This window comes from Sinocyclocheilus anshuiensis, unplaced genomic scaffold (assembly GCF_001515605.1).
Source record: "Sinocyclocheilus anshuiensis isolate Anshui unplaced genomic scaffold, SAMN03320099.WGS_v1.1 scaffold1403, whole genome shotgun sequence".
Lineage (NCBI taxonomy): Eukaryota > Metazoa > Chordata > Actinopteri > Cypriniformes > Cyprinidae > Sinocyclocheilus > Sinocyclocheilus anshuiensis.
In genome coordinates this window covers 334,464-359,250 of record NW_015538003.1, presented here as the reverse complement: position 1 = coordinate 359,250, position 24,787 = coordinate 334,464, and the positions used below count along the sequence as shown (strand labels likewise).

At 37.3% G+C, this 24,787-nt stretch overlaps 1 protein-coding gene across 1 annotated transcript in view; it reads left to right on the top strand.

Annotated features, from left to right (window-relative positions):
• Positions 1 to 24,787, top strand: part of trabd2b (TraB domain containing 2B) — a 62,687-nt gene that overhangs the window by 25,998 nt on the left and 11,902 nt on the right. Inside the window, exons 3-4 of the mRNA XM_016471300.1 lie at positions 13,087 to 13,233; positions 15,846 to 16,020. Of these exons, the coding sequence (XP_016326786.1) occupies positions 13,087 to 13,233; positions 15,846 to 16,020 (322 nt within the window). The remainder of the gene's footprint in view (positions 1 to 13,086; positions 13,234 to 15,845; positions 16,021 to 24,787) is intronic.

Genomic DNA, 24,787 nt, shown 5'->3' with positions numbered 1-24,787 from the left:
AGCCCAATTGCTGGGTTTGTCCCTATTTTACCCAGCACTGGGTTGTATTTAACCCAGCATTTTTTAGAGTGTACATTTTAAAAGATTTTTCATATTGAATGTTTTTTTTTCTGTGTATTATACTATAATTTACAAAAAGTGAGTTTTATTATACCAACTATTTTATTATACCAACTATACACAGCTATTTGAAAATGTTCAAATCATCATTTTAATAAAAAGTCATGATTTTAATGAAGCCTCTAGTTTCCAGAATATAGTTGTGAGTGTGTATGTGTGTGTTGCCATGGATTCTTTGGTTTCATTGGTTAAAATATGGTGCAAAACTTTCCCTCTTCCCTGCTGTTCTGTCAAGATCAGCGACGCTCTGTACTTTTTTGAAGGTTTCTCATGAAATAAACCATTTTTAACCATTTTTTGCTATTAAATTCTATCCCACGAAAGTGTGTGAGGACAGGTGTGTGCAGTGTTTCTGTATGCTCTGTCTAGCACAAATGATTATCAATTAATAATATTAATTGATAAAAAACACATGACACAACCAGTGTGTATGTTGCAAAAAAACGAGTTTTTGATTTCCAAGGATTTAGTTAGCTGGGCCAGAGATCGCTTTGTAATTGGTTGCTGGCAGAAGCTGGAAGACAGGATTGCTTGTGATTGGTTGTTGACCTATCATGTACTCAAGTAAAAAAAAAACAACCCTTATTTTTAGTCAATACTAGGAAACCAATCCCAGATCTCTGTTTTTCCTAATGCTTCACATTATTAAAGGCTCTAATGAAATAATAAAATGTTTGTTTTTCAAAGCACAGAGCCACAAATGAAACACACACAAACAGATACGGAATGAAGTAAACCAAATGCTGTTGTAATTTCACCAAAAGACTTAAGGTTGCCAAATGCACGCTACTACTGGGAGGCAAACAAACAGACACACACGTGTACACAAACCACCATAAAAACATACACACACAACTACAAACACACAACACAACAATAAAACATTCAGGGAAAACAACTACAGCTGTAAATATACAAGAGAAATAAAATCAGCTCTGAGCTGTTGGACTGGCCAGAACTAAACACATCATATGAATGATATGAAAGCTGTTAATTATGCTGGAAAACACCTATAAAGTTCAACTAGAATTACAGACATGCACGAAATGTTGGGCAGTTTACAGGTCCACCACACCTAACACTTCTGCATTAAAAAGAACAGTTCATACAAAATATAAATTGTAACATGCCAAAATGTTAAAACGTTTGGGTCAGTCTCTTATGCTCACCAAGGCTGGATTTATGTGATCCAAAATACAGTAAAAACAGTAATATTGTGAAATATGATCAGAATTTAAAATAACTGTTTTCTATTTGAATATATAATATGAAGTAATTTATTCCTGTGATGGCAAAGCCGAATTTTCAGCAGACATTACTCCAGTCATCAGTGCCACATGATCCTTCAGAAATCATTCTAATATGCTGATTTGGTGCTCAAGAAACTGGAAACATTTTGTGGAAACTGATACATTTTTGTTCAGGATTCTACGATGAATGGAAACAGAATAGAACATAATTTATTTGAAACAGATTTTTTTGTAACCCTGTTTTTTTGACAGTTTTACTGTCATTTTTGATCAATTTAATGCATTCTTGCTAAAAGTATTGATTTACATTAAAAGTTAAAAAAAGAACAATCTTACCAACCCCAAAGTTTTGGATGGTAGTGTATGTCACATTTACTCATCCTCATGTTGTTGGACATTGCATGCTTTCACTATATGGAAAATGGCACTTCTTTTGTATTCAAATGAAGAAAAAGAAAGTAGTACGGTTTGGAACGACATGAAGGTCAGTAAATGACAGAATATGAATATCTGTCACTACCATAAATTCATACAATCTGCTCCCCTAACAGCACTTTACTAACTTTATCTAAAGCCCAATGAGGAGCCATAACAGTAACTAAACCCTGAATATGACATTGCATCATGCAGCACTGAATGATTAAATTATTTAAAAATACACAAAAACACACATACATATACAAATAAATAATGTTGTGACAGGCTAATGAAGACTCAAATGAAACGAGACATAAATGAATGCAAATATAACTGTGATTGCTGCAGTTTGGCATGTTTCGCTTTGCAACTTGCCCAGTGGCTCATTTACAAATTGGCCTTGCCCTCACCTGTGGAACATTCTTGTAAAGTAATAAGCGTCTCTTTGGTTTGGAGACTTGGGCATGGCCAAGAGAGAAAGTACGAGAGAGAGAGAGAGAGAGAGAGACACTAAGAAAGAAAAGGGGATAGAGAGGGAGAAAGAGCCAGAGAAGTTTCTAATTAAGACCAGCACATAGTCAAAGAGGAGCTCTGTTTGTGTGTGTGTGTGTGTGTGTGTGTGTGTGTGTAGGTCTGTCTGCCTGGCTCCATCCCTTGGCTCTCTCTGTCTCTTTTCCTTGAGTTCATCCTGTCGTCTGTCTGTCTGTCTATGTTGGTCTTATCCCTCTTTCCATTTTCCTCTCTCTCTGTGTCATGCACAGGGTAAGATAAGGATCCAGCCAGCTGCAGAAACGGAAGCACTGTCTGTCTATGTGTGTGTGTGTGTGTGTGTTTGTGTGTGTGTGTGTGTGTATCTATTTCTGTATGTGCGTGCGTAGTGGATGTGTTCTGGGATGCGGGTCTCTGAGAGAGTAAAAATGCTCTTGTTCCTGCTGAAACATTGGCTGTGACTCCCTGTCTTCATCTGCTTCTAATTCACACTCTCCTCTGCCAAGCTACCCGCTCCCTCGCTCTGTGTAGTGATGGGTGTGGAGGAGAGGGAAAGAGCTGACATGATGTATTCTGATGATCTGAAAGAGAGCTGGGCTTTGTCTGAGAGGGCGGCCTAAGCCAGCATGCACCTCATACACAAACACATAGACCTTTGACGCTTTTTAGTGATGACTTTTTTACAGACAAAATTTACTACACACCTAATCCTGAACCTTACAATTGACATTAATAGATTTAAAGCAAAGTATTATTTGGCAGATTTATGAATATCTTAAATAGTGAAGTCGGTGTTTTACAGGTTTCAATATATCAGTCATGTCTGGGACCTGATCACTCGGTTTGGGAAAAAAGGAATTCTAAATAAAAAGAAATGTTTTCTAGGTGAAATATTCATTTTATAATAAAATAAAATTAAAATTTTTATTTCTAGGCAAATACCCTTTACAATAAATTTAATTAAATTAAATCAAATCAAATCAAATCAAATCAAATCAAATTAGTTTTTAAAGTTTTTTAATTTTCTTTTCTGGGCAAAGTATTGCTTTTACAATAAAACAAATAATAAATTATTAAATAAAAACATTTCTGGGGAAAATATTCCTTTTAAAATAAAATAAAATAAAATTAATTACAATAAAAAAATTATAATCATTAAATTAAATTAAATAATTTTTGTAAAAAGTGTAAACTGTAAAAAAAAATTTCAGGTCAGTGCCAATAGCCTTGTGGGTAGCACATCAACATATAGCGTCATTGTGCTATGAGCGTCCCGAGTTTGAATCCCAGCTTGTGGACCTTTCCTGATCTTACCCCCTCTCTCCCACTTCACTTCCTGTTATTATTACTGTCTTGTCAGAATAAAGGCAAAAACAGCAAAAATAAATCTTAAAACAAAAATCCTTTCAGGGCGAATTATTGCTTTTACAATTTAACAAATATATATTAAATTATAAAATGAAAAATATTTCTGGGAAAAATATTCCTTTTAAAATAAAATAAAATAAAATAAAAATGCCTGCTTAAACTATTCTATTCTCTCTCTTTAAACTATTCTCACAAACACATTCATATATAAATAATTTTATTGGTGTTCTTGCCTCTGTATAAATACACATAAGTGTATGTTGCACAGAGCTTGTGGGCCTTGGGGTGGTTAGAGCCAAAAATAGAGCGTGAAAGCACGAGAAATGGATGACATAAGACTGCTTAAGCCCTCTGTACATTTTTCCATCAGGAAAAAAGTGTCACTTCATTCTGGTTTCAGACTTGACTGCACTCTAGCCAGCACTGAGAGGCCGCTGGCTCCTCCACAGAATCGCATGGTGCGTCTGTGCGCCAGTCTGTGAAAGCGCCATCAATATCTGCTCAGGCTCAGACAGCTTGTTCTTGTTGCAGTGTGTATGCACGTGTTGACAGGAACCATTCGTGCTGTAATGGAATACATTGAAATTGACGGGGGAGGCCGACCCCTTCAGTTGAGTGCAGTTGCCTTTGTACACTCATATCTGTTCAACACAAGTTAATGCTCCTGATATGACAGCACACACCCTTCCATGTTTTCTGTCATCAGGTCACATGTACCATACACACAGTCAAGACAACATATGCCTGCCATTAGCCAAACACACACACTCGCACATTTTCTCTGGTTCTCCTCTAGTCTGCGAGACAGAGGCCTGCAGGCAGTGCTGGCGCAGTCCATGTGTGAAATTGGACTTTTCTGCAAAGATTTGCTGTGAAATACTATGTTTGTTTGGGATTAGGCTGCATTAGTGCGTCATTTGTGCACATAGTATGACACAAAGTCACATCCAGACTATTTAATATTATGCTGTGACCAAGCGACAAAATTAAAAAAAAAAAGACCAAGTTTATCCTTAACTGTGACAAGCAACAAAATCATCTATTGGTCACCTGGTTTCTATTTTTGTAATACTAATGAGCTCCGGCCACAGTGAAATCTCATTGGTCCATAATCCTGCTCCACATAAATGTACAATAAGGGTTCTGGGTTCACAGTGCACGATTTTCAGTCGTCTTTCCCTTGCCCTGTATCTTGCTTTTTCATTGGCTGTAGGTTGTTGCCGATGTTATTTCCAGTCAAAACACATTTCACACTGCAGGACTTTTGAGGTCCTAAATAACTAAAAAAACTATACAAATAAATCAGTATAAATAAATATAAAACAACATCTGAATCGTTTCTTGTGAATGCCGGCTTTGCACCATGATCCATTTCAAAGGGTTAGTTCACCAAAAAATTTATATTTTTTCATCATTTACTCACATTTATTAAATAATAAAATACATTTTCTTCCTTTTTTTTTTAATTTAACAAAACGAATGGATAATAAAGTAGTTAAGGTGTATTTTTTGTGTATTAAAAGTTCATTCATCCAAAACACTGACTATTCAAAAAGTAAAAGAAATACATGAATCAATCAATAATTGATTTATTTTATAGTGGTTTAAGAATGTTTTGAATCATCAAAGTATTGGGTGAAGTATTGACTTTCAACGGTGGGACAGAAATCTCTCAGGTTTCATTAAAAATATCTTTGTGCTCCGAAGATGAATGAAAGACTTTTGGGTTTGGAACAACATGAGGGTTAGTAATTGATAACAGAATGAACTTGAACATTTTAATGATTGTGTTATTAAATGAAGTAATGGTTTCTGTTCCACTATTCTGCTGATTTTCTCTTTTAGCGAAAAACGGAAGTGGCATTATGGCATTTTTGCTGAAAAAAATAAAATAAAATCGGTGCATTCTACAAACCCCAACTGGAGCACATGAAATGTACCTACATGTTGACTATTCAATCACACTCAGATTTGGCCAACATTAGTGGACGCACACACACACACACACACACACACACACACACACACACACACACACACACACACGCACATGAAAGGAAAATGGCACAGCAAGGGCAGGGAGCAGATGAAAGGAGAATAAACATTATGATGAGGATGAATCGTAGAGAGAAACAGAAAGAGAGCTAGAAAGAGGACGTGATGTTGATAAGACTGCAGGTTTGGGTGGGGAGCGGCCCAGCTGTGCTCCAGATCTCATCTGTGACTCGGAGCAGGAGAACATGACACAATGTCACTGTCTGCTTCTCATTTACTCTCTCTCAAACACACACAGGTCTGTCTGTATGAATGAACAGCAGCGGTAGGAGTCTGTGTCCCAGTTTCCTCAGCACATCTATCTTCATATTAAAACTCATGGGTTACACTCATGTTTCAGCACACCCTCCAGCAAGAGTTTGTGAAAACTACAAATCACTCAAGGAGAATTACTCTGTCTGAGGGCATTAAACGGACAAAAACCTGTCCTGTAGATAAGAGAGAAGTTGGAAGGACTCTCAGTCTTTCTGTGTCTTATTCTCTCGCTCTTGCCTGGAATGAGCATCATATGGTTTAGATGCTATCAGACGCCCCAGGGCCTGATAAAGAGTCAGTTATCTCTCCCATTGGGAGGGGCAGCTATCCTTAGAATGAGAAAGGATCAATGCAAGAGTACAGTACACACAGACACAGATGTTTGTTTATCTAAAATAGTTAGGAATTTCCATTGCTTTCTATTGTGTATATACTGAGTAAATTAAACTTTCTGTTCCCCAATCCGGCCTTATCACTCACACAATCTTTCAAATTTTTCAATTAAAAATAATATTGAGTATTTTGTCCAGTCTTTCTTGAGGAGGTTAGGCAAATTTGGACTTCAAAGCAATCAAACATGTATGTTTTTCTTGTACTGGTTTGAACAAAATTACTTAGCAAATTACCGACCTACTGTTTTGAGTGTGTGTGTGTGTGTGTGTGTGTGTGTGTCCTTTCTTTCACTTCTCATTATGCGGCCTAGTGCACTTTTATTATGGTTTAAGACATGTTTGGCAACTGTCTGAGTAAAATTAAAGTACTTCAATCAATAGACCTTAGTCAAGATAGATGACATAATAAATGTAACATGGATGAAAATGAGGCAGTGAGGGATAGACTTATAAAGGTCCTAGAGCATGTAATTTTCATAATTCACAACTTTCAAAACTGTTTGAGGGAGGGTTTTTTTTTCATAAAGATGTTTCATCAGCTGAACATTTGTTATGTTGGTAAACAACAGTATGATCCATTGAAAATGTTGCACTTCTCTCATTCACAGCCTCATTTTCATTCCTGTCAAAAATTAAATGTAGCGCTACTGTGACTAAAGTCTATAAGAAAAGTTCACTACACTACCATTCAAAAGTTTGTGCTCAGGATTTTTATTTATTTTGAAAGAAAATTTTATATTTTTATTCAGCATGGATGCATTAAATTAATCAAAAATGGCATTGATGGCATTTGTAATGTTCCAAAAGATTTCCGTTCCAAATAAATGCTGTTCTTTTGAACTTTCAATTCAAAGAATCTTGCAAAAAAATAAAAAAATAAAAAACAATTTATACATACCATCCAGTTTCCACAGAAATATTAAGTAGCACAACTGAGTTCAACATTGATTATAATAAGAAATGTTTCTTGAGCACCAAATCAGCATATTAGAATGATTTCTGAAGGATCATGTGACACTGAAGACAGGAGTAACAGCTGCTCAAAATTCACCTTTGCAATCACAGGAATAAATTAGATTTTACAATACATAAACATTTTAAATTGTAAAAACATTTTTACTATATACTATTGTTTTTCCTGTATTTTTTCTCAAACAAATGCAGCGTGGGTGAGCATAGAATGCTTCTTTTAAAATAAAATAAATAAATAAATAAAGCATCCCCAAACATTTAAACGATAGTGTGTTATATCATATATTGGTCATACTTGCATACATCTCTATTTATTTAAAAGGGTTTCATGATGCTTGTATCCATAGCAGCACATGCCCTTCCATAACACCCACATCCAGAGATACACAGATCCCAGTCCTCTCCGAACCAGTACATGAAAACACAGGTGTTGTATGTTAAAAATCGTAACGTCATTTAGAAAACAAATCCTGTCCTAACAGTTCTCCCCCTCTACAAGCCAAGCAAAACCTGACCCCTCACACACACAGGGTTTAATAAATGTCCTGAAGCCCCATGCAGCTCAGCTCATCTCTCCTGGCATGTTTGTTCAGAGCACTGGGCTTTCAGAAGGCTGAGTTTTATTTGACCTCTGACCCCTCTCAACAATGCTCCTCTCCCTCTCTGTTTATTCATCCCTCCATTCCATCTTTCCCTCAGCTCCTAGAGACCAGTCTGTTTTTTTTTCTTCTTCTGTTTCTCGGTGCATGGTGTACCATTTCACATTTCATACTGTCTGGTCTTTTCACACTTTTTTCTCCTCACAGCACATAAGTAGCTAGAGCACTGAGCAATAATTGATTATTTTCTCTTTTTTTTTTTTCGAAGGGAAAGAATTGCTGAAGACTCAGCTACCAGTGCTGCCAAGTCAAATGGCAGAGTTTGTTTTTGGACAAGTGCAAAAAGAGAGAGAGGGTGTGAGAGAGAAAATAAAAGACAGGAAAAGAGAAACTCTCTCCATGATCTTATTAAACAGACACAGATGGTCACTGCGGGCAGACAGCGGGTTCAAGACATAGAGACTGACAGGATGGAGATGACTGTAAAGAGAGATTAGACAGAGAGATGAAGAGATTTGTCTAGCAAGCCAGGAAGGAGAGGAAAACCAAACGGCATTGATGTGCTACCAAACTTCTCTTGGCAGTAATTCACAGACTCCTGGACTAAAAGAAAAGACAAGACAAGGAAAGTATGTAAAATTAGTATGCAAGATAGCAACAAAAAAACCTTGGTCCAGAAAGGGCTTCATAAGCATATGCTGCAAACGGTCTGCTCTGTTCTGCATGATCTGCTAACATCTACAACTACTCACAAATCAAATATTTCTCAATCAGCCGAAGATGGATATCATAACTCGTAGATGCTTTTTTTTTTTTTTTGCATCTGATGGAATGTATCCAAATACATGGAGAAAAAAATGAAAAAGTTACACAATATTATTTAGAAGAATGTCAAACAACATTAAAATGTCTAAATATTTCCAGTAACTCACTCTCTTTGATCTATAGGATTGAGCGTCACCCGGAACTGAATTGAAAATGTCTTTTAAACTGCAATTAAATTAGAAGCAGAATTTTAATTCACATGTTAATTTAGGAAATACAATTAAAATTTTATATAAATAAATGCCCAAAAAAGTAATATTATTTCACATAAAAGTGTAGTTTTTAATGGAGTAATTCATATTTAATAGTTCATTACATACTATAAAATTAAAATATTACAATTTTGATAGATGAAGTTATAAACGTGATATTTTTGTCGATAATAAATTTTTTATTCAAATTCACGCACAAGAATGGAAAAGTGCCATTTTTAAATTCTGAATTTCGGCCAGCACTGCTGTGAAAAACATGTTCTGCTGAAAGATTACTGGAAACTAAAAAAAACTGCATGCCATGTAGTGTGTTTTGAGTTATTCCAAGCTAATCCACAAAATCTCGGTGTAAGAGGCAGTCAAGAGTGAGAACAAAGTGCAGAGACAAAGACGGCAAGAAACAGAAAACAAGCTCTAATTAATGACCAATAAAGAGCAAGTGTCATCCACAGGATGTTGGTTTGAAGTGGTCAGCTGTGCTCGACTGCTGTTTTTCCATCTCTGTTTGGATACTCTGAGCTGATTTTGGCTCACACTGCCCACCAACTGCACCTGTGCCCATCTGCACTTTTCCCATAATGCCTCTGACCACTCTAAAAGAGACTAAATCACTTCCAGCTGTGGTGCATGTGTTTGCAGCCAGCTATTATTTATTTTGCCATCCTCTCTCCATCCATCCCTCTGTTCTACCTCAGAACTTTCCATAAACAACAATGAAGACAAGCGAGTGAATGCTGGAGGGCTGAATGAAAGAGAAACAAAGAAATGAAGGTGTAAGAGTGCTAATGTCATGTGCCGTATGTTGCACCAGCTGAACTGGAAAAAGAAATCTGCTAACGTGAATGAACAAGAAGTCAACTGCTTCATACTCACACGTGTCAATGAAATAGCATGTTTCTTTTTCCTCCTCTCATTTGGGAACATTACATGGGAATGAACATTCTCTTCTTTTGTGTTTCCCTCCCTCCTTGGGTCTTTTTCTCTATTTATTCTCTCCAAACCGCTAATGAAATTTTGGAATGCGATGCTTGGGTGAAGGGTAGATGTTCCAGCAGCAGACTGGGTTCTCCAAACTTTGTTGTTTGCAAAGGGGTTTCTGTGTTTAATCAGCCCATGAGACTCTGGCCCCGGTTTCACGTGGTATTAAGATCCGTCTCGGGAGATCAGATCACAAAAAGAAGGAAAATATCACCACTCCTTCTCCCAAATATACCTTTTAGGTTTATTTTATATGTAAATCTTAACACTTGTATTTGGCATCATCCTGTTTTAAAATGACTTCCAAAACGGATGTTAATACCAAATGTAAACAGAGCCTCTCACATGTCATAAAACACACAAAAGAGTCCATCTGCGTAGATCGCACACCTACCGCCCTGTGAAATCGCCATTACCAGTGAGAAAGCGCTGTGGAAATATGCTTTTGTTTAGCACAATGGATGCTAAAGGGTGTTCACACTTCAACAAATGGAACATTCTCACACACTTTAGCCATCCTTCATCCCACATACACACACACATACAGGCCTTAATGTCTGTGCTCTCTCACACTCTGTCCATCAAATGAACGGCAAAGAAGCACAGGATGATCCAATTCTCTTTCCTGGCACGCTCTCGCTCTCGTCCTCGCCGTCCCATCCTTTAATCCCTCTATCTATCACATCCCAGTCGTTCTTTCATCTCTCTATTTCTCACATGGAATGTGCTTAAGGTTAAGGGAAACTCCTCATTTTTGGCACCAGCACAGAAGCGAGGCAGATGGGTCAGACACCCATCTCCTAATCTGAGCGTGCCATGGCCGCTGCAGCAGCTGGCATCACTATAAAGCTCCCATGTGTGGGTACATACCGTGGCACACGGAGCCAGAGCACATCTGCACAGGAGGGCAACATGACGACATGACATGGCAGTGTAAAAAATGAAGACAATAAAACAACACACGCAATATCGAAATAAACGGCCGGCGATTACAAGGCCGGCAGGGGGTCGGCTCAGAGCACAGAGCGCTGGCTGGATGTGAAGTGCGATAGATGGAGTGCATTCGTGCTCTTCTGGTGCTGGTTTGATCGTGGTCCATTTTGGGATTACCGCACTGGAAGCGTGACAAAGATCTGCACAGCACTAGGAGGCTGAAAATAGATGGTTTAAAAAAACGTTTAAATAGTATTCCCAAACCCCCTCTAACATCAGGCTTAGGTAGTGTTGAGCAAGTTAGTAAAACTAAAAGAAAAATAGTTTTCAGTAATTCAGCTGCAATAAAATAAAATATAAAAAATTTGATGAAAAACTTGGTCACACTTCCAATTTCAATTCCAATTCTCACTATTAACATCTAACTACAATTAACTACAACTTTTGCCTCAGTAAACTCCTAAATCACTGCTTATTAATAGTTAGTAAGGTAGTTGTTAAGTTTAGGTATTGGGTAGGATTAGGGATGTAGAATATGGTCATGCAGAATATGTGCTTTATAAGTACTAATAAACAGACAATATGTTATTAATATTACAAGGCATGCTAATAAGCAACTAGTTAGTGAGAATTGTTCCCTATACAAACGTTTTACCAAAAACATAAACTAAACTAAACCTAAAAAAAACAAAAAAACTTTATAAAATATAATGTTGAATTATACAGAATTAAATAAAAAATATATTAATATTTTAATAACACAAAAACTAATAAAAATTACAAAAAAACTGTAATTTACTAAATTATTAAAACAAACTAAAACTTACATTGAAAATATAAAATAAAAGCTAATTCGAAATATCATTAAATACTATAAAGGTTTTAAAATAATCTCATTGCGGCCTTATGTCTCACTTGGGACAAAGAGGATTAAGTAAGTAATATAAATAATACTAAAATAACACACAAGAAAAGATAGCTAGCTAAACTACTGCTAAAAAAATGTACTATGCTGAGAAAGTAGCTAGTTGCACTATATACTTATATTCATATTTAAAATATGAAATAAAATAAAATAAAATTTTATTTTTACTTTTCTCCTAGTGTAATCCACAGATTTATGGAGAGAGGACAAGAACTGATGTGGAGAAGATGAGAGAAGGTTCTACTCTAGGAGAGGCATTTACTTAACATTAACTTAACATTTACTGTAAAGGGATGTTAAACTTGGTTTGCTGTTGGCGATGCTCACAGTGTAGGCAAAGCACACCAGACTAGTGAGCAAAACAGAAATCTGTATTTCATTCCAAGTGCTAAATCGAACAGCACAGACTCTCATTTCCAACCTTTCTGCATGAAGCAGGGACTAAATCTTCTGTAGCCTTTAAGCTAGTATATAAATCAATCAGCATCACTGCTTTCATAGACCATTTTCATTACTGTATTTCTGTCAAACACGCTCACAAACACACCCTCCCTGTAAATCTCCAAGGCAATTAGCGTGACTGGTCCCAGCCAGGATAGAGAGGTGTAATCAAGTACACAAATCAACTGACCACACATGATCGGGTACGAACGTGTTAGCCAGCAGAATGCACGACAGCGTGAAATTCAATCTACCTTTCCATGCAAAATAACTGAAAAAACTCCCCTCCTCCCATCTCCAGCAGGCTCTGCTGTCAAAACGCTTAACTTTGATTGACAGCCGGAGTCGAGCAAGTCAGCCAGTCAGCCGTGGCGTGAGAGCACAGTGGGCGGGAGTGTGAAGTTTAACCCCAGGAGTCTGGGACAGCTGCAGTGTCGCTGTGGTCTGTGGCTGTTGCACACCATAAATTCTCTCTAAAGAGGGTTTACTTTTTATTTTAATGGGGGCTGTAAATTTACGACCCTTGGACCCTGGAGATAGAGCTGTTTTTAAAGGAGCACTCCCTGTCTTTTTTGTCTCTCTCTCTCTCATACCTGTTTCTTTAGAAATTGGCTGGCTTACACAACAAAGTTGTACCTGGCCGTACGCTGGCGTAATATCTGGGAGGCCCTAAAAGGAAAAATGTTCACATGGACTATGTTAATAGTGTGTGAATAAATGAGGAGTGTGTTTGTGAACACATTATGTCCGATGTGACATAATATTGTGTGTGCGGGAGTGAGAATGACTACACTTGTGTATTTTATGCATTCAGAATGACAAACTGACCCTCTCTCTCTCTCTCTATGTCTGCAGGTGTTGTTTGCTCTAAACCAGACTCTACTGCAGCATGAGAGTTTGCGTGCAGGCATTCTGCAGGGCGCCTTCACTACTGAGGACCTCATCACACACTACAACTGTGGAGACCTTAACTCCATCATCTTCAATCATGACACATCCCAGGTATGCGCACCAAAAACACAGCCTGGTCCTGTTTTATGCATCATGTGAGTATGTATGTGATGTATTGGAGTCATTATGAGCTTAAAGTTTGAGCAGCAGCAGGTTCCTTCTGATGGATGGCCTATAATTCTCCACTTCACCCTGCAACACACTGAAAGATTAAAGCAACGGCACACACACATAGTGAGAGAGAGAACGAACATTTCAGGAAAAATGTGAGGGAGCAGTAAGACGAGGAAGGGAGGAAATATCTTTCTGTTGTTCCATATTTCCTGCAAAGGTCAGACGCAGGGCAGCTAATGGCTCTGCTGCCTGATAAGGTATCTGTGCTCTCTCTTTTATCGCTTTATGCCTCTCTTCCTCATTCTCTCTCTATTCTGCTCCTGTACTCCATGCGGAAATTATGTAGTACTTGACTTGAGTGTGTCAAGTCTTCTGCTCAAGTCTCTTCAAGGGATAGTTCACAAGAAGAGGAAAATTCTGTCATTAATTACTCACCCTCATGTCGTTACAAAGCTGTAAGACCTTCGTTCATTTTCAGAACACAAATTGAGATATTTTTTTATGAAATCCGAGAGCTTTCTGATCCTGCACAGACAGCAACAGAACTACCAATGTTATAAACACGCGTCAAAGACTGACACAAAAAAGAACAAATTGTTGAATAAAGTCGTTATTTTTGTTTTCTTTGTGCAAGTATTCTTGTAGCTTGATTAAATTAAGGTTGAACCACTGATGTCACATGGACTATTTTAACGATGTCCTTACTACCTTTCTGGGCCTTGAACATGGTAGTTGCATTGCTGTCTATGGAGGGTCAGAAAGCTCTCGGATTTCATCAAAAATATCTTAATTTGTGTTCCGAAGATGAACAAAGGTCTCACGGGTTTGGAACGACATGAAGGTGAGTAATTAATGACAGAATTTTCTCTTAGTTAAAAAAAAAAAAAAAAAGGTATATTAGGCCCTACTATATAAATATTGCATACTCTCTATCTACAACATTTCATAATTTAAGATTATTACATTATATAACCATCCATACTTCCATACTCCAGCTTTCTGCTCCACTGCACTTCAGTTCTTTAGTGCACAGGCAGGAATCTCTCAGATAAACACACGTGTATAGCCATATTTACCCCCTCTGCCTCTCCATTTCCAAACTGTTCTCTCATTAGCAGGGCGTATGGATAAATACACACACACACATATTATTTAGACGTTCCAGAGCTCTGGATTCTAACAAGAGGCCACCTCACAGTTTCCCTTTTAAGTCTCTCTCGCTTCCTCCGTCCCTGTACCATTATCCATTATCTCCCCCCCTCACCATCTCTGGTGTATGTATAGCCAGTCAAGACATGGGAAGCGCTGTGTTTCCGACCATCAATTAGAGCAAAAGGTCCAGAATTGAGCTCCATAACCATATATAATCCCTAATGTCTTGCTCTCTTTCAAAGATCTATACACACTTTTCCAATTCCAAAGATGGATTCCAAACATATGGAAGCCCAAGTAAAAAAAAGAAAAAAAGGTAATTGGGCCTATATATATATCAAAATTGCAATTTACGCATGACATTTTTTACTTTTGACTTATAATTGCACCTATTTATCTTTTGTACTGCAACTTCTTATAATTAAGACTTCAATTCTTGTAATTGCAACATTGTATATCACAATTTTATATCATATGATATATAAAATTAGAATATTTATTTTATCTTTTTTTTTTTTTTACTTTGGGGTGGCAATGGGCTGCCATGAACTTTTTTTTATTATTATTATTATTATTTTACAATGACAAACCTTAAAATTGAGATGAAAGTTTCGAATCTAGACAAGTTTCCACAATTTTCCTAACAATGTCACAATGCACTTGCTGTAAAAGCACTGAAAACCCAACAAAGTCAAATTCTACACTGAAAACTCTACTTTGCAGTGCTATGGAGATCAAAAATCTCAAATAATTAGAAAATTGAGACTATAAACAGCATTGCAGACGAAGAAGCTTTTTTAAACAACATATTATTTTAATTTACTGTAGTAGCAGTAAATGTTTTAATGATAGTAATGTTATAGTGTTATATTAAATCTAAAAGAGGAAATCAATTATACTTTATTTTATTACAACTGTGGCCAAGATGTCAAGAAAGACTCTAACGTAAATTGAACACCACTGGTTATATATTTATTAATTAAAAAAAAAAAACCTCAATCATCTCATTCAGAAGTACGTCGCCACATCACATCAAACCATTTCACTGGGAATTTAAGATACTGTTTTCATTGTCTTTCCCTAAACTTCACTTTTTTTCTCTTCTAGTCCTTATTTCCCTTTTTCTACTTCGATCTTTTATGTCCATGCCTCAGTATTCATAGCAGACTGTGTAGGCAGACCGGCCAGCTGTAGAAAGCTTCCCATACACTTTACCCTGCAGCAAATCAATCAGTTCATGTGGAGTCCAAGACAGAAAAACAGTATTTGTGTGTGTGGCTGTCACGTTCCACAAAGTGGCATAAATGTCTCAGCTGCCCAGTTTCTCACTCATACACAGACTCAGATTCATTCCAGGCCTTTAGTAATACTTCTCTCTCTCTCTTATTCTGTCTCAGCTTCCGCATTTCATCAACAGTTCCTTGCCAGCTCACGAGCACTTGACAGCACAGCAGATTGACAGTTACCTGCGACAGGAGCTCATTTACAAACGCAATGAGCGAATGGCCCACCGCGTCTCTGCCCTCCTTCAGAGAAACCCCACCCAGAGCTTCTTCTTTGCTTTCGGAGCTGGTGAGTCACACAAAACCTATAACCATCACACACTTACACACTCGTAACAACATGAAGATGAGGTCAGTTGACACTGACTAGGAATAGGTCCAGCTCCACATACAAAACAAACGCACACACAAACTCCCCCAGATGGCAGTAAAACTAAATGGTCCTAAGAACTTTTCCCACGACTGAGAGCACATCACTTTCATTACTGTTCTGTGTGCACCTGTGTGTGTGCGTGTGTTTCTTTGTCTGTGTGACAAATTTATTCCTAACAAAAAGCATTATTTTCATGAAATCATGAATAAGGAAATTATGAATCATCAGGTAGCAATTACATTTATTTCGTGTTTTTTATGGTTGCACATGTACGTACAAACTCCCGTTCAGTAACTAGATCAGTCCTATAATATTCAATAACATATAATATACAATAACAAGTTAAATAAATATATGCTTTAGAATAATCTGGATTCATTAGAATGAGAATAGAAATGTATGTGTGTACGCACCTGTTCTGAATCTAAAGCCTTTTGTACATGCATAACTAAGAACAATTGAACACATTTAATAGTGAATGAGACCCAGTTAGAGGACTGACAGCTACTTTCATCTGTGAGAGTGTGAGCTGTTTGTTTTAATTTGCATTCCAAGCTAATGCTGCTAATGTTTCCTGAGTGGTCCTGAGGGATAGCTGTGGTTTGCGTTTGAGCGCATGGTTATGTTTGTGTGTCGTTCATTAGCACTGATGGGGTGAATATGAGGTTTTCTACAGGACAAGTGTGTGTGTGAGAACCTGTGTCGATTTATGTGTTAATGGAGTAGAATTTAACATGATTCCACCCTTTCCAGTTTTTTTTTTTACAGTGAGTTCAAAATCATAAAAAGATAATGACTTTTACAAATATATCTTGTCAATGCTCCATGTCCCAAAATACACATTAATAGTTGAGCGTCTGAGGTTTTAGTTGGTCTGTCTTTGCCTGGTGTGCTAGGCCTCTCTCTGCTTAGAGCTCTTGTTTGAGTTGCTCACAGTTTCACTTGGACCAATTCATCCAGAACCTAGTCAGAACTACTGACAGAAAGCAAAATTAGCAGCTGTAAACCTGGGCTCGGAAGGTTCTACAGTTACCAGAGTGCTCTATGAGTCTTTGCAGGGGTGATTAAAGTACACGCTGTGCTGGTAAAGTGGTTTCAACAGGCCATCCATCTTTGCTCCACAGCAATAGCATGTTTTGATTCCACAGGACGCCCCATGGCACAGGCTACAAGACCCTTTTGGGAAATCATACACACGTGCACTCGCACATACCGTCAACCCTAACTCTCATAATGCATAATGCATAGCTGGAAAGAAAGCAAAAATGCCTAGCTATTAAGGGGTTAGTTTACCCAAAGAAAAAAATTAATTCTGTCATCATGTATGTCATTTATGTCATCATGTTGTACCAAACCCGTATGACTTTCTTCTGTGGCACACAAAAGGAGAAACTTTTTTTTCCCACAATGCAGTTACAAAGAATGGACTGGTGTAAAAAAGGCACTTTTTTGTAAAAACATTTCTAAAAGTTTCCATACATTTTCCAGAGAGTTCATCTGAAAAATCGATCATAGCTCTACTTGGCACATTTACTTTCATTAATGAATCATTCGTTTGAATTTGACACACAGTTTACAAAAAAACTAAATGATTTGATGTTTTTGAGTTCAACTCATTGAATCAGTCACAGTGATCACCAGCTCACTAACCAATGGCTTAGGTGTGAAAAACAACTTTAATGATACTTCTATAGTGCATTTGTGTCCTTTTTAATACTTAAAAGCTTCAGTAACTATTGTAACTGCACGAAAACGTTGCTTTGTAATATGGTAGGGACAGATCTTTTTTTTTACATTGTGACATGCATCCAAGTGAAAAACATTATTAGAAAAGTTTCTAAGAAATAATTAATTTAAATTTAGGGTGGGAACATGGTTCTATCCATCGATTATGAACTGGATGGAGGCAGATTTGAATGCAAGCTCAGGTATCAAAATTATTTTCCCAGAGTTTCCCAGTTGTAAATATGACTTGAGAAACAATTTCTTGTCCAATTTCCAACTGAGAAACACATATTTACGATAATTCTGATAGCACATGAATGAGACATAAGTCCAGCATATGTCGCCAGAGAAAAATATGTCATTGCATTGAAGACGCAGTTATGACGTTTAAATGAAACATATGTGCAATTTAAAAATAAAACACGCATGGATGCATCATTTACAATAAAATCAACAACATGCATAGAAAGTAGATAAGGTGCATTTCTATTTTATGCCCTTTTGGTTGAACTATTCTTTTAAATTGCTGTAGTAGAACTGCTACACTGCTAGCAGTTACTGCTCCCTGCTGGTTTGGAGTAGCACATATTCTAAAACCAAGACTTTGCTCAAGACAGTTTTGTGAAAATTCTGTTTTTCATAAGAAAAAGGGTTCTTATTCTCTTTCATCTGTTTTGCTTTGTTCTTTTGTGAGTGTGACCTTATGAGAGAGCCTGCAAAGTTACATAAGAGGTCAGATGATAAGCGGGAACACGCCACCATGGCACATCTGTTTATGGTACAGATCACACACACAAACTGCAGTATCAGTATTTCACATCCGCTAGAAATCTACTAATAAACTTCTGACAATCACATAAATCTTACATAAAAACAACCTATATGCCTTAGGTCAATGCTATATGATTCTAAACTTTTATGTACACTAATGCAAATCATTGTGCCTCTCAAACTTGTTCACTTGCATATAATTAGCTGTTTGCTGAGCAAGGAGAGAGTGTGTGTGGCGTTTCAGGAGGTTCTCATTTGTCTGGTTCCTCGGTGCTGCGTGGAGTTTTGTGCTCTTATTGAAAACATCCCTAGGAATTTCCTGCGATGGCCACAGCCCAGGCACCATTCTTGTTTTTAATGCACATTCTGCATGTGATAGGGAGCATTTGTCTTTTCATTAATAGCCTCGGGTTTGTTTTGCTATTGATTTGACATGCATATGACACTAATAAATGACAAAGCTAATATCACGGGCGCTAAAGCACTCAGTTCCAGTAAGCACACGGGCCACTGTTTATGTCTTACTGTGTTTGTATGAACGTGATCACTCATCCGTGTGTATGTGTGTGGTGAGGAACTCTCAGCCCATGTGTTCTGCAGTTGTTTGTGGTGGTCATTTTAGTGTCATTCCTATCAGAAGTGCTCAAAAATAATAGCTTCAAAGGAAATGTTCCTGGTGCCCAACCGGCATACACTTCACTCCCAAAGTTCTTTACGCTGCATTAGAAGCATCAATCACTGAAAGACGGTAACAGAAGCTCCTGTGGTGATGTTAAAATACCTCATACCATGTAAAATTTGCAGAGTGAATGAAATAAGACATTGGCTTGGTTTGCTATAGACAAAATGATGCATGTTTGGGAAGTCCAATTCATTTTAGTGAATAAGTTCATTCTGATGGTTTGTTTAAATGAAGACTTACTGTGGATTTATCTTAAATTGAGTAGCTTGTAGCTTGAATTCCAGCAATTCTGCATGGCACCACAATAACCATTGCAATTGGTCCTCTAATTGTTAAAGGGGTCATATGATGCTGCTAAAAAGAACATTATTTTGTATTTGGTGTAATGCAAGGTTTATGCGGTTTAAGTTTCAAAAAACACATTATTTTCCATATACTGTACATGATTGTTTCTCCTCTATGCCCCACCTTTCTGAAACGCGTCGATTTTTACAAAGCTCATCGGTCTGAAAAGCGAGGTGTACGCTGATTGGCCAGCTATCCAGTGCGTTATGATTGGCAGAATACCTCAAGCATGTGACAGAAATGTTACGCCCCTTACCATACTGTGTTTCCATGTGTCCCGGCGCGACAAGACAAAACCAATTAAACCCATTACAAACGAGGCATTTGTTGCATCCAGTGGGGACATAATTGCTGATTATAATGACTTATAATGTGTTTTTACGTGTTGCATTGCGTATTGCGCCACGTAAACATAAAACCATGTCTGCATTTGTGATCGGAGAAACGACAAACAACAAGCGCTACTCTACACTGCTCAAACTCACATTTGAATCATTAGTGGCAAATTCTTTAAATATAAAAAAACTTACTTACAGGCTGTGAGTCAGAAGCGCCAGACTGTCCTTGCAAAGTTGGAACTGACCCACTTTATAGAAACATTATGTCCCCTTTTGGAAGGCCAAACAAAGTAGTTTCGCTTTCACCATGAAACACGCAGCATCTTCATGACATGGCTGCAGCAACAATACTACAGCAAGAATAAAAGTTACGCATTCTTTCTTTGCGTGAACATTTTGCGTTATGCAAATCTTCCCACACAGTGACGTAGATATGTGATGGCATGTTTAAACGAGGCATTTTAGGAGGACGTGGACAAGTCTTAACTTTTATAAAGAATATATCTTTGGATTTGAGACTTTAGTCTTTGCAACTTTACAGATCTTCTTTATGCACCAAGAGCTTGTAACACTCCAAAGAGAAAGGAAAAATTGAAATCGCATCATATGACCCCTTTAAGAAATGTTATTTAATAGCAGGTGAATCTGCTACAATGCTGCACCTGGTTAAAATGGAAATCAGATTAACATTTGTCATGCTCAAATGATAAGCATGAAGTGTTTTATCTAAATGGCCATGTCATTAAATTACTACTCCAAATGGTTACACAATAAAAAAAGCTCAACTATTAAATGGCAATCAAATCTAATGGCTTTCGGGACGTTGGAGAAAACAGTCTGTTTATCTTGAGCTGCAGTGTTGTGTTGGTCTGCATCTCTTAGGACATTTGTGCAGATGCTAAAGTGACTCTCAGTGCTAATTAGATCTGCAGAGCTCATTATCAGACTCTGCCATTACACGCCTCGTTAGCTACTAAAACAACTGATCTGGGTGCTAATTAAATTTAAGCTCACATTACACACATAACACATCCTCTATCCCCACCCACACAGTTTTACTGTGACGCACTTTCACAGATGCATCTACCTGCACATGTGATTTCAGCCAACACATACACATTTAAAGAATATGTGGATGCACTCCAAGACAGAGTCTGTGATTTATTAGGCGGATTATTTAAGCAACCTTGTGTCCCTTTACAACAGAGAAAAGAACTGTGGGAATTATGGCAAAGTTAACAAATTCTGGGAGTCCTGGGAGTGACAACCGTGTTTGTGACACACACACAAATACATTATTTAATAAATTATATAATAATACATTATATAATAAACTTTTTATTATTATTTTAAATATGCAATAGAGGTGAGCGATATGACAAAATCTTGTATCATGATATGTCATTTTATTTTATGGTAATGATATATCTCATAATATAGTTAATTGTTTTGGCTTTCAGTAAGGTCTTTGTGATATCAACATTTTTGATACCACAGAAATTTCATAATTCTTGTCACCAGTGTCAATATCACAAAAAAATAAAAAATAAAACTAATGCTAGCCAAAATGTAAAAAAATAAAACTCAAGCTCACTGAAGACGTAAACAGTCAGCAATTACATAAGAATAAGAAACTAATTATAAGCAATAGGACAAAAAAACGACAGTACAACAAATAAATAAAAATGCTACATATATTGTATAAAGCAATCAAATAAATAAAAACACTGCATATTCTTCACTATGTAAATTAAATATTTCTTCTTATTAAAGTTACAAAAATGATTTAGTCAAGAGCAGTGAGAGATTTTCTCTCTTTTATTGTTTGATTAACATGAATGACAGACAGCAATATTAGACTGCTGTCACTTTAAGAGCTGCCGGATCCATTATACTGTCACGTTTTTTTTCTCAGCTGTTTCCTTTCACTTAAGACCTACTGTGTTTAAGAGGTTACTTGGCCGTTGCTCCTATAAACAAACTCGCGAGACTAGCATATCTCAGAGGCGCGCGGTGCACATACATCATACGCCTTCCGCCGTTTTGTTGTTTGATTAACATGAATGACAGACAGCAGGAATATTAGATACTTTAAGAGCTGCCCGGATCCAATATACTGTTACATGTATTTTCTTTCTCAGCTATTTGCTTTCACTTAAGACCTACTATGTTTATGGGGATACTTGCAAAAACTGGAATTTTTACACATACAAGTGGGTGTATTTAACCGTTCAAGGCATATAAAGTGGCAAAAATTACTCAGTTCAATACTCTTACGCTCTATAAGCACCGTCTTCAGGTGCGTGCGCCTCTCTGACAGCGCTCAGAAACAGCCTCTCAGACAGCGCACACATATAGCGAAAAAAAGTATCTTTCACTGCTGATTGCATCTCAACATCTTAAAATCACTTGTTTTTAAACCGCAATGCTTAAAAACTCATGCAAATGATAAGTTTTCGTGACCACGTAGCACAGCAACGTCATGTGAGCGTGTAACCGCAATAGAGATGATAGTACAAAATCTGTACAGTTGACAAATTTCTACATTAATAATGTATACCGGTATATCGCCCACCCCTAATATGCAATTATTTGCTACATTATATATTAAAATAACAATTATATAATAATATTATACATAAATCATTTTATGAATATTTTTAAAAATACAATTATATATGCTACACTGTATATACAAATAAATGTATAAACACACACACACACACACACATAAAAAGACAGTCAGAGAAATATATACACGCAAAAAGTTGTGCACTACCTTGTCAATACAAACGTACAGTTTTAGCTCTGCACGTATGTATGCACGCACCCATTATATGTGTATTTATGTGCAAGAAAGTCTTCTTTTTCTTCAGTCATGCCCACTGCTTCACAAAGCCACCTAAGCATTTCAAGAAAAGAAGTAGAGACCCCATCTGTCAGAAACTAAAACAAACGGTAGGGGCAATTTCCCCTAAATGCTTTAACCCCTGTGAACTTTGACTGTTAATGCACTTCTGCTGCCCCGTTTTTGTCTCTTTCCTCCATTTTCACATTTCGCCAACTGTGAAAATGTCCCCAACCATTGGATTAACTCTCTTTCTCTCTTTGGTAAATCTGCTTGCCTGCCACCCCACAGTCACTGTAAAAGAAATTTAAATATTTAAAGCCATAAAGGAAACAGTTTCAATGTTTCTGCATCAAACCCTTGAACCCCAAACAGATCTTTAAACAGTTCAGTCCAGTTCCCCGAACCCCTACAATACAGAGAGAGAGATTGTGCCCTCATTATGGAGTCTGCTGAACTACCACCAGAGGAGTCCCTTTGGACAGGTAAAAGAGAGCAGCACCCCCTTAATTCTCACTAATCTCTCGGCTCAGCTCAGATCCCAGGGATGGCCCGAGGGCTGGAATTTCCTGATCTCGCTCTGAGATTTATAGGAGGTGTGAGAGCTGCTCTCCTCGCTGATCTGTGGGTCATATACTCTCGCGTACACCCGGGGCGGCGCAGAGGGTTTGTTGACTCAGAGACCATGTTGAGATTTATAGATTTCCTGCTGCAGTAAAAACTTGCAGAAGGTAGTATGTATGCGTGGATTAGACAGAGCTGTGCTGCATTAGAGGTCAGTTGTTTGTAGGGTAATCACGGGGGATTGAGTGTTGGATAGCAGAAAAATGAATGAGTCAGAGATAGAGGCTTCCCTCGAGCAACCTCTGACACACACACACACACACACACAGCCACAGACGCATACATACTCATTATAATGGACAGCAAGCAGAGAGCAAACAACCCAAAAGTAGTACTATGATCAAAGACAAATGCAGTCTGGTGGCCTACAATGCCTTTCACTTTCATATCATAAGTCTGACTATATGTGCTTTCTCTTTTCTTTCAACTGTTCACTCTTGCTGAGGAATATTTTGTTTGTTGGCAGACTAGCAATGAGGCTTATTGTGTGTGAACTGAATATCAGTCAATTTGCATGTTTGATTCCTCATCAAGGGTTACACAAACATACACCAACAGTGCTTGACTACTGACAAAAATTTTACAGTTTGACAAAGAAATTTTGATTTTGCAAAAAAAAAAAATAGATGAAAAAGATTATTATGATTATTAATTTACTGCTTACAAAAATATGATGACAAAAAATAATACTGCAATGTATTAATGCCCTAACAATGCTTTTAGAAGAAGAACTATGCAGAGTATGTTGAGTCATAGATCTGAATGCCAACTGTAACGTAACTGGTTTGCTTTAAATCTTTTACTCACTCAATTTAGGTTTAGGCTGTTTTGCATATTAATGGCATATTAAAGGGTCATGAAACCTCAGACTACTTTTTCTGAGATTTTAGCAGAGGTGTTTGTGTTGCACATCATAGAAGACATTGTTAGCATCCGATAATTTTAACTGTTGGAGAAAACTGGTTTATTTTAAGCTTTTTTGCGCTATTTTCATCTTCTGGGTTTAAAATCTACATTGTGTTGACGTCACAATTTGTGATGTGGCAATGGACTATTAGTACATCGATGACGCATCGGTGTCTATTAAATTATTCATGAGACTGCGTGTTCTTATCCTATGAGAAGACGCTTCGCTTAATTATTCACAACAGCATGTGTTGATTTGCTGTGACAGACGTTTCAGACTGTGAGATGACATCGCGCACATTAACTGAGAGAAACATTCATGGATCGAAGAAGATTTTGTTTTTGCTTTGTAATAAGAGTTCGGCACAAACGCGATTAATTCACTTGGTGAGCATAACCGTTTTTACAGCCCTGTGACACAACCCGTCAAAAGGCTTATATAAA